Source organism: Glycine max, chromosome 8 (assembly GCF_000004515.6).
Source record: "Glycine max cultivar Williams 82 chromosome 8, Glycine_max_v4.0, whole genome shotgun sequence".
Classification (NCBI taxonomy): domain Eukaryota; kingdom Viridiplantae; phylum Streptophyta; class Magnoliopsida; order Fabales; family Fabaceae; genus Glycine; species Glycine max.
Genome location: NC_038244.2, coordinates 17,416,790 through 17,427,718, shown reverse-complemented (window position 1 = coordinate 17,427,718; position 10,929 = coordinate 17,416,790). Strand labels below are relative to the sequence as shown.

The 10,929-nt window shown below is 34.6% G+C and overlaps 1 protein-coding gene across 5 annotated transcripts; it reads left to right on the top strand.

Moving 5' to 3' along the window:
• Positions 1 to 2,355: 2,355 nt before the first annotated feature.
• LOC100795759 (topless-related protein 1) lies at positions 2,356 to 10,523 on the top strand. 5 transcript variants are annotated; one of them, XM_006585563.3, is made up of 27 exons: positions 2,356 to 2,514; positions 2,937 to 3,073; positions 3,199 to 3,378; positions 3,496 to 3,609; positions 3,695 to 3,853; positions 4,427 to 4,604; positions 4,721 to 4,847; positions 4,936 to 5,045; positions 5,187 to 5,355; positions 5,460 to 5,569; positions 5,685 to 5,754; positions 5,861 to 5,934; positions 6,023 to 6,118; positions 6,197 to 6,292; positions 6,462 to 6,589; positions 6,707 to 6,941; positions 7,029 to 7,190; positions 7,263 to 7,355; positions 7,564 to 7,710; positions 8,362 to 8,472; positions 8,575 to 8,754; positions 8,843 to 8,971; positions 9,048 to 9,143; positions 9,320 to 9,508; positions 9,587 to 9,753; positions 10,018 to 10,235; positions 10,305 to 10,523. In XM_006585563.3, the coding sequence occupies exons 2-26, from the start codon at positions 2,994 to 2,996 to the stop codon at positions 10,217 to 10,219; spliced, it is 3,402 nt and encodes a 1,133-aa protein (XP_006585626.1). In that variant the 5' UTR covers positions 2,356 to 2,514; positions 2,937 to 2,993; the 3' UTR covers positions 10,220 to 10,235; positions 10,305 to 10,523. The 5 variants fall into 5 exon arrangements, with proteins under 5 accessions (XP_006585626.1, XP_014634634.1, XP_006585625.1 ...); XM_006585562.3 differs by adding an exon at positions 2,767 to 2,838 and having other exon boundaries at positions 2,373 to 2,514; positions 10,018 to 10,523; XM_041018317.1 differs by adding an exon at positions 2,619 to 2,838 and having other exon boundaries at positions 2,376 to 2,514; positions 10,018 to 10,523.
• The last annotated feature ends 406 nt before the right edge of the window (positions 10,524 to 10,929 follow it).

Below are 10,929 nucleotides of genomic sequence, written 5' to 3'. Positions count from 1 at the left end.
AATCTTTGATCACATACTTAAGAAACATGTTCTTCTTGTTAAAAGGAAAGACTCTGGTAAATTTTTAATACATGGAAAGACTCAAATAAGTGTTAAGTGATAAGATGATAATTTATTTCAATTAGTATGCAATCTTTCAAGAAATCTTGTTGATTTGTTTATGACCAATAATGACTTGGTAAGTTAAATACTGAGTTTAAATCAAGCTTGAGATAGATAGAATTTACACGTGTAAGAGCTAGAAGTGATAATGAATAATATTTATGACTTTGATAAGTTGGATCTTAGTAATTGTCAAAAATTGAACGTAGTCTTACGTTTGAGATAAACAATATAATTTTTTGTGTTTTTCTCTTTTGCTTTAAGTGACATCATAGATTTTATCTTCTGCTTTGTTCTACAAAAAAAATATTTTTATCATTGTCTAACTTAGTTTGATTTCTAAGTGTTTCTTTTTACATTAGACTATAAATATGTTATTTGTTTTAGAAAAAAAATTTAAAATTTTAAAAATCTAATTCAATCTCCTTTCTTGTGTTATTTACTTATATATAATATTTAATTTTGACTTTAATATTCTATGCTGACTTTTTTTTTATATATAAGTCATCAAGGTAAAAATTATTTTAAATTGAAGAACATAGTTAACATATGTCAATATACCTAATTTTAACTAATATACAATTAAGGTAAGAATATATGTTGGCCAACCATGAAGAAGTCTTTAGTTTGCTCACTGTATATTTTCGTTGACCCAAGTTCATAATGAACTAATTCATGGCTTTAAATAAAATATTTAATTTGAAAGATTAAATTTCAAGTCATTCAAAAAGATATTTATTTATTTATGTCTATCAATATTTGGTGGTCCATATACTAGCAAATAATTTAATTGATCTTAAACAAGGTGTTGAATTTTAGTTTCGTAAATAAAAAATAACTATAAAAAAATCAGTGTCATTAAGTGATTCCATTAGTTCCATTTGCGTTAATATAAATTAGTGACAGGTCTCAATATATGTTTTTTTTTTCAAAATTTAGTCTCTCAAACATTTTTATGTTAACAAACATTAATGAAAAACTAAAAAAAAGTAACTTTAGATTTATAGAGATTAAATTATATAAAATATGAAAAAAATATTAAACGCTAACAGTTACACATTTATCCGATGATAGTTCATCGCATATGATAAATGTGTTCATTTTTTAAAAATAATTTAAACATTAATTTATAATCGAATAATAATATAAATTATTTTATATTATAACTCCATAAACAATAAAAAATTATTTTAATATAAAAAATTCTTATGAATTTTAAAAATTAGATAAAAATATTATGAATTATCAAAATTTTTTATAAAATTTTTATGATAATTTAAATTTTAATAGATTTATATCATAATAATTTAAAAGATATTATAAATATATAAGATTTAAAAAGATATATAAATTTTTAAAAATATATTTTAAATGATGATATAAATTATTTTATATTATTATTTCATAAACATTAGACTCTAAATACACTTAAAATAAATATCTTGTCACTTTCCCAAAATAAATTGTGGGTTACTTTTTTTTTCTTTTACTGTTTGATTTTTTTTTAATACTGATTCTCTATCTATCACTTTATTTTGTCCGGGATATTTGAATATTTATCTTTATTTTATTGTTACTAGGTGGAAAAGAACAGGCAGACGTACACACCTGACAAGGACAATAACCTACACACTTCTCTGACCACACATTTAATTCACTTCACTTACTTTACTTAACTTTCATCTCGCGAGCGCATTCGGCATCAAACAAACCAATTCCAAACCATCTCGTATCGCAATTAAAGCCCATATCACACGGTGATAAAACGCGCATCTCGCGATGGCACGAACCGTAATACTCCACAAACTCCAGGGTCAAACATAATGGGTCCCCCCTCCCCTCCGAGAAACTTTGTCGTTACCGGGGGGATCTCAACCCAGTAAAAGTCGCTTTCTCAGCAACTATCCACGCCTTTCCCCTACCCATCAACCTCCCGTTTCCACCGTCGGATCCTCCATGTCATCATCTTCACGAAACTAATACCAACATCCAACGGTTAAAATCGTAGACTCGCTCCATGTCGCAGCAGCACGGGACAATTACCCTCGTTCTGGAGCTGAAGGACAGCTGTTAGCTCGAGATTCCGAGCCGATTGTTTAGACAAAACCGAAGCCGGCTTAGTGGGCCCCGCAATTAACTGCACTTGTAATATAAGTGCTCTCACTTCCCAGATAGCTTATTGCATTAGATTGATAAGTAATATTACTTATCACCTCCACTATCTGTCGCCTCCTATATAAAAAACACCCTATTTCTGCAAGTTCAAATGACCTCTTTCTCTCTCTCTATATATTTTCGAGTTTCTAGAGAGCGAGCGAGTAGATTAGTTCATTTCCGCGAGGAGAGAGAAAGTGCAAGAATTGGAAGAGAGAGAGAGAGAGAGGTTTGGTTTGTGATGTGGTAGCTTTGAAGGTTAGAGTTTCTCCCTTTCATGTTTCCGAATCTGTGGCTTTTTTTTTTTTTTTCAATTTTTATTTTATTTTGTTAATAAAAATTTTATGCTCTTTTTTTTTTAGGGCGAAACTTTAGGTTCATGCATCTTAGATTAAAGTTGCTTTGTCGATCGTGTGGGATGTAGATAGAGTCAAATCGTTTTCGTTTTTTTTCTTCGTTTTCGTTTGGCCACCGAAACCGCATCGTTTTTTTCTTTCTTTCTCTTCTTAGGTTAATTTTGGAAATACGGAGGAGGGGTTTCTTCCATAAATAAATGCTTCTGGTTAGATGATTTCATTGACGGTGCGGATTTCGATTATTAGTATTTTTTTTTATTTTTTATTTTGTGGCTGGTCCCCTAGCTGATTTTTATTATTTATTTATTTTTTTTGTTTTTGCAGATCTAGTTCACTGTTGCTCATTTTAGTGTGTATCTAATCGAAGACGAGGGGGTTCCGATGTCTTCTCTCAGTAGGGAATTGGTGTTCCTGATCTTGCAGTTTCTCGATGAGGAAAAGTTCAAGGAGACTGTGCACAAGTGGGGCTAGTTTGTTATTTTGTTAGGTTATTTTTGGGGTGTTTTTTTTTTTTTGTATTTTTATACCACATTCATTAATTAACTATTTTTTATTTTATTTTATTTTTTGTTAAAAATAATAATAGGCTTGAGCAGGAGTCAGGGTTTTTCTTTAACATGAAATATTTTGAGGATGAAGTGCACAATGGCAATTGGGATGAGGTGGAGAAATACCTCTCTGGTTTCACAAAGGTGGATGATAATAGGTATTCCATGAAGATATTTTTTGAGATAAGGAAGCAGAAGTATCTGGAGGCTTTAGATAAGTAAGCTCACAACGAGTTCACATTTAGATTCTGTTGTTGACTTGACTCTCTGCATTCTAGTTCTAGGCTTCTACTACTAGCAGACAAGTTTAGTTGAACTGTTTTTAATTTTCGTAGGCATGACCGGTCCAAGGCTGTAGAAATATTAGTGAAGGATTTGAAAGTGTTTGCTACATTTAATGAAGAATTGTTCAAGGAAATCACACAGCTTCTTACATTGGAAAATTTCAGGTACCAGTCTTAATTTTTACTCCTGTTCTCAGTTTAGAAGTTATGTAAGATGCAGCTATTAGCTAATGAGTTAATCTTGACGTAGGGAAAATGAGCAATTGTCTAAGTATGGTGATACAAAATCTGCACGAGCAATCATGTTGGTTGAGCTCAAAAAGCTAATTGAAGCGAATCCCTTATTTCGTGACAAACTGCAATTTCCCAACCTTAAAAACTCAAGGTTACGGACTCTCATCAATCAAAGGTAATTTTTCCGATGTCCAAGCATATTTATTTCTCCATATTTGTGCTTTGAATATGAAATAACTTTCTGGTACCCAAATTCAATCATTTAGTATCGTTATTTTCAATTGATGGAGATCATCTCTGCCATATTTAGATTTGTGTTTCTTGGTTTTGAAATGCATGATGTTACTGTTATTCAATCATTCAAAATTTCCATTTATACATAGCAATTTTTTTTAACCAATAGTAGGATGGGATAACAGCCTCTTTGCATATGCAAGGGTAAGGCTGCGTACAACATCCCTCCCCCATACCTTCGCATAGCGAAGAGCCTCTGGGCAATGGGGTACGTAGTTTTTAGTAGGATGGGATAACATTAGTTTCATCAATCTGTATCTGTAATTCTGTATCCAGTGTAATGTGCTGCAATATTTGACTGTGCATTATCTGCTTTTGTGCCTCTTTGCGGTTAAAAATCATTGTTATGCCAGTTATGGTCTTAGGTTTTCCATTGAAGATACTCTTTTGACAATTTGCTTAAATTATATTCTATTAACAAATAATTGCTTTTATTTTAAAAAATAAATTACAGCCTAAATTGGCAGCATCAACTTTGCAAGAATCCACGGCCAAATCCCGACATAAAAACTCTTTTTGTGGATCACTCATGTGGACAACCAAATGGTGCACGAGCTCCATCACCTGCTAATAACCCGCTATTAGGTGCCTTACCAAAGGCTGGAGGATTTCCTCCACTTGGTGCACATGGGGTGGGCTCCTGAATTGATTATCTACCTTCTTTCGGTATCATGACCATCATTATATATGTCTGTTATGTTTCGATTCTTATTTTGGTGCTGGACCTTGTTGCACTTCTTGTTTACAGCCTTTTCAGCCTACTCCAGCACCGGTGCCAACACCCCTGGCTGGTTGGATGTCAAATCCTACCACTGTAGCACATGCCGCAGTTTCTGGAGGTGGAGCTATAGGTCTTGGTGCTCCATCTATGCCTGGTATTGTTCACTGACTCTTTAGGTGTAGTCATAATGCGATCATCAAAATTTAACTTTGACTTTTAACATGTTTCATTGCCTTGTTAAGCTGCTTTGAAGCATCCTAGGACCCCCCCAACTAATCCTTCTGTTGACTATCCATCTGGAGACTCAGATCATGTTGCTAAGAGAACAAGGCCAATGGGAATATCAGATGAGGTAATCCGTCTTTGCTTATGGACATACCTTTAGCAGTTCATTGTAGGCTTTGGTGGCAAAACCAATGAATTGCTTATGGTATAACACTATAGTGTAACTGAGTTTTAACCCATGTTTTCTTCTATTCATCACTTTATGCAGGTAAATCTTCCTGTCAATGTGTTGTCAGCTACATTCCCAGGTCATGGTCAACATAGTCAAGCTTTTAATGCACCTGATGACATACCTAAGACTGTTGTGCGAACTCTTAATCAGGGTTCATCTCCTATGAGCATGGACTTTCATCCAATGCAACAATCTTTACTTCTTGGTCTGCTGCTCTTCTAAGGCTTTTTAATAACATTGATTTATTTTTCAGTTGCATGTTTTTGCTATCAAGTTGCCATTTGACTTTTATTTGATACAATATGTCAGTTGGTACACATGTGGGGGACATTGCTTTGTGGGAGGTGGGTTCTAGGGAGCGGTTGGTCTCAAGGAATTTCAAAGTTTGGGATCTTAGTGCATGTTCAATGCCATTTCAGGTTATCTCTTTACCTTTATGTATGAATGTTCTTTATAGGAATAGGAATTTGTGCTGAAGTGCAAGAGTTGTAATTTTGTCATGACTGAAGAAAAAACTAATTATGATCAATTCAGGCTGCTCTTGTCAAAGATCCGGGTGTTTCTGTCAATCGTGTAATTTGGAGTCCTGATGGTGCTTTATTTGGTAAGTTGAGAATTTTTTAATTCTTCAATGTTTAAATGATATAATATATACCTTGAGAAGTCAACTGAAGCAATCAGTAACGCATTTGAGTTTGTTCAATGAACAGGAGTTGCTTACTCAAGGCACATTGTTCAGATATACTCTTACCATGGTGGGGATGAAATACGACAGCACCTGGAGGTACACGCATGCACATATATACATAATTACATATACATATACAGATGTGCATTATTGTATTTGTTTTACTTATGAACCTGTTTTCTAGATTGATGCTCATGTTGGTGGAGTAAATGATCTGGCATTTTCCCATCCAAATAAGCAACTATGCGTGATAACTTGTGGTGATGATAAAACCATTAAGGTAAGTTTTCAGAACATGAGCTTGGTTTGCTGAAGTGGAGGAACTGAATATGTTGCTAACTAAATTATGCAATTTAAGGTATGGGATGCTGCTTCGGGTGCAAAGCAGTATACTTTTGAAGGTCATGAGGCTCCTGTTTATTCTGTCTGCCCACATTATAAAGAAAACATTCAGGTACAAATTGACTTCTGTACCTTTGGGATTGTTAGTTGAGTTTGTTGGCATGTTTCCTTCAGCTGCATTAATATATATGAATATAATCCCTCCCCCTCCCAAAAGTTACTTGGCCATTTTTTTTCTGGTTGGTTTTCTTACTGATGGTCATTGTCTTGTGATGTTGTAGTTCATCTTTTCAACAGCATTAGATGGAAAAATAAAAGCATGGTTGTATGACAATTTGGGATCTCGTGTTGATTATGAAGCTCCTGGTCGTTGGTGCACAACCATGGCTTATAGTGCTGATGGTACAAGGTAATATATATTCTCAGCTAGGTCTCCTTGTGTTATTTTGAGTCTTGCTGTGCAGTTAAATTATACTTTCTTTTCATACCAACGTACAAATATTTTTTGGCTATGACTATACTACAGGCTCTTTTCATGTGGGACAAGCAAAGATGGGGAATCCTCCATTGTTGAATGGAATGAAAGTGAAGGAGCTGTTAAAAGGACTTATCAAGGATTTCGCAAGCGATCTTTGGGTGTTGTGCAATTTGATACTACCAAAAATCGATTTTTGGCTGCTGGTGATGATTTCTCCATCAAATTCTGGGATATGGATAATGTTCAGCTTTTGACTACTGTTGATGCTGATGGGGGTCTCCCTGTAAGTTAATTATTTTATTGCAAATTGGAGAGCTGGACTCTAGAAATAGTAGTTGCTTGCTAATTGTTGCCTAATCTTAAACTTTAGGCGAGCCCACGCATTCGCTTCAACAAGGATGGAACACTTTTAGCTGTCTCTGCAAATGAGAATGGAATTAAAATTTTAGCCAATGGGGATGGTATTCGTTTGTTGCGTACGCTAGAGAATTCTTTATATGAAGCATCAAGAGCATCTGAAGCCTTGACAAAGGTAGACTTGTAGATATAACACTTTCCTCCTTTCTTATTTATAAAACCTAATCTAACACAATGTTTGTGGCAGCCTACAATTAATCCAATTTCTGCTGCTGCCGCTGCTGCAACCAGTGCTGCACTGGCAGAGAGGGCTTCATCTGTAGTAGCTATTGCTGGAATGGTTCGTGATCTTGTCCTTGTATCAGTTGGGACTTGTCATTATTTGCATGTTACTTGTACCGTTCTTTTTAATGTTTATTTTATTGCTCAACATGTAACTCTTGTTAAATAATTTATTTTCTTCCTTTATTCGATAATAGGAATGGCTGTACTTATCATATGGTGATTATTATTTATTAATATTTAACTATATGTCTATTTCTTGTCAGAATGGGGATACCCGAAACTTGGGTGATGTTAAACCTAGAATAAGTGAAGAATCCAATGACAAGTCAAAGATATGGAAGCTCACTGAAATCAATGAACAATCTCAATGTAGATCCTTGAAACTACCGGAGAATGTAAGAGTAACCAAGGTATGTTATTTACTTCAAATGTATTGTATATCCTCCCATAGAAATTTTATCGTCAAACTCCGAGTGCAACTTTACAGAAGTTTGTGGTTAGATTTAGTGTTATCTCAAACCCTTGTAGTCCACAGTGATGATTTCCACTATAATTACAAAGGAAAGGCTCCTTTGAAGTGACTCTATCAACCCTTAATTTAATCTAAAGTGCAACTGGATCTTAATCACTAGATGATTGGATACATCCTTGCTTGCTTACTTTAAAACAAACTTTTCCTATTATTATTGGGTAACACTAGTATCTTACAGATTTAGCTTTATGGACCTAAGGAGAATTGGGGATTTCTTGCTTCTATTTACTTTTTGCAGGAAAAATTGTCCTGTTCCATGTAATTTTTTTTGGCCAAAATCATGATTTCAGTTTGTGTTACGGATTACCATATATATATAGATTTAGATAGAACCTGTTTTGTGTGTCTTGATACATAAATGTGGGAGATGAAGTGGTTGAGCATTAGATTAGCATACTGTTTTTTCATGTAATTTTTTTCTTATCTGTGCTGATAATTGAAATAATGATTGGACACCTTCATTCTTTTAAGGTTTCTCTGGTTCACTCCTCTCCATGACTGAAATTGTTGTGATGCTTTATTTTGACAGATATCAAGGTTGATATATACAAATTCAGGTAATGCTATTCTGGCATTAGCATCAAATGCCATTCACCTGCTCTGGAAATGGCAGCGAAATGAGCGTAACTCATCTGGCAAGGTGCGAGAACATGTGATGTTACTTCCGCAGACTACTTTTCTCTATTCAGAAATTGGCAATCAGAATTATGTTCTCTTTTGATGTTGATATTTCATCCTGTAGGCCACTGCTACCTTGCAACCTCAGTTGTGGCAACCATCGAGTGGCATCCTGATGACAAATGACATTGCTGATAGCAATCCTGAGGATGCTGTACCCTGCTTTGCGTTGTCCAAAAATGACTCGTATGTAATGTCTGCATCAGGAGGGAAGATATCTCTGTTTAATATGATGACTTTTAAGGTAAACCTATGAGCCTAACCATTACTAAAGACTATACATTTTGGAATTATGCCTATTAACCAATTTAAATTTTCTTGGCTAAGTGCAGACTATGACAACTTTCATGCCTCCGCCACCTGCGGCAACCTTTCTAGCTTTCCATCCTCAGGATAACAATATTATCGCTATAGGCATGGATGATTCCTCTATTCAAATATATAATGTCCGTGTTGATGAGGTAACAGCTGTCTGCCTGTAACCAGTTTGTACTTATGATTTGAGATTTTTTATGTTAATGCAAAGTTCCTTTGCAGGTTAAAAGTAAACTCAAAGGGCATACTAAAAGAATTACTGGTCTTGCTTTCTCTCATGTATTGAATGTATTAGTTTCATCTGGAGCTGATGCTCAGGTAATGATGGCTTAGTACAATAGATCTGGCATTTCTATTATTAAATTGCACTAAAATAACTTCTAGTTTTAAATCTTTTAACTAGTTTTTATCAAGTATTGTCCCCTTTCAGTATAGAATATGGCAGTGCAGTGATGATATGGGGAGTTACTTTTATGCCCTGTTTATTAATGCAGATTTGTGTTTGGAATACTGATGGATGGGAAAAGCAGAAGTCTAGATTCTTGCAGCTTCCTCCTGGGAGAACACCACCAGCACAGTCAGATACCCGTGTACAATTTCATCAAGATCAAATACAGTTCTTGGTTGTACATGAAACTCAGCTCGCCATTTATGAAGCAACTAAATTAGAAGGACTAAAGCAGGTTAGCCTCAGTTCAATGTGTTGCGTAAATAATTTCATTTATAATATTTTTATCTGATACCAATGGCATCAATTGTAGTGGTTCCCGCGAGACTCATCTGCACCAATATCGTATGCAACTTTCTCATGTGATAGCCAGCTGGTATTTGCCAGCTTTTTAGATGCAACAATCTGTGTATTTAGTGCTTCAAACCTCAGATTACGTTGTCGGATCAATCCTTCTTCATATCTTCCTGCAAGTGTCAGGTAATCTGTTTGTTTAAGAATTAGTTGTCTGATTGTGTCAGCTGGCTGGGGAAGAGAATTCTATGAATTTAAAGAAAAATGTCTAACATGCTTTAGTTTCTATACTGCTTCTAAAACTAGAGTCAATCTAAAACTGATTCTAATTGTGCCATTGCCTATAATTTAGTCATTTTTAAAGTTACCCTGGATTATTCTAAATTTAGAATTTGCTAATAATCCTTCTTATACTTTTTGTTGAATACTAACATTATCTTCATGCAACAGTTCCAACATACAACCACTTGTAATCGCTGCACACCCACAAGAACCAAATCAGTTTGCTTTAGGACTGTCGGACGGTGGAGTTCATGTTTTTGAACCCCTTGAATCTGAAGGCAAGTGGGGTGTGCCTCCTCCGATTGAGAATGGGTCTGCAAGCAATGTGGCAGCTACTTCAGTTGGACCTTCAGATCAAGCTCAAAGATGATCCATGTCAGCCGAAGGCAAGTTTCTTTTACATACTTGGCTTGCTGGCCATTTTAAGAACTAAATTTGTACTTAAGTTAATGCAGGGCACTCTCTCCAATTCAGTTGATCCAGCTAAGTTAAATCCATCCATCGTACATGCCAAAGGTTTGGAGCAACTCATTTGGTTGGAAGACCAAAATCACATTGTAATTTGCCAATAGATGTGAAAAATTCTTGTTAAGTTTAATGCTAAGATGATGTACAAGTTCTTTTGAGTACTTTCAAGTTGCTTCTAGCTATTTAATTAGATTGGTTGATCCTAACATGTTGCCTTTTGTGAGTTCCATTTCAGCCTTACCGTGCTATTCTTGTCCGCGTCGTCTTCATCGTTCCCATATTCTCTATTTAAATAACTTTTGAAGAATAAATCGTCAGTTTGGTTCCTAAAGTATAGTTCTCTCCTTAATACTTCTTATGTTTGGCATGATATTTTAGTTAACTTTAAAGTTTTTTTGAGTAAAAGCTTGTTTGATTATATCTTTAACAAAATTAGTTGAGAAGTCAGTTGAATGTTGAAAAATACAAATCAAATCTTTGATATGGACATTCTAAAGAAAGTATCTATGACATCAGAATTTCAAAAATGTTTTTCTAAGATTAAATAATGTCTGTACATTTTTTTATCTATGATTTGTAAAGCTAATGCATGAAATATCATTGATTTTCTTA

Bases quoted from the DNA above. Each gene is read 5' to 3' on its own strand.
- LOC100795759 (XM_006585563.3), top strand. From the start codon at position 2,994: ATGTCTTCTCTCAGTAGGGAATTGGTGTTCCTGATCTTGCAGTTTCTC. The intron at 7,191-7,262 runs GTAGACTTGTAG...TGTTTGTGGCAG, and splicing joins CATCTGAAGCCTTGACAAAG to CCTACAATTAATCCAATTTC. The intron at 8,755-8,842 runs GTAAACCTATGA...GGCTAAGTGCAG, and splicing joins TTAATATGATGACTTTTAAG to ACTATGACAACTTTCATGCC.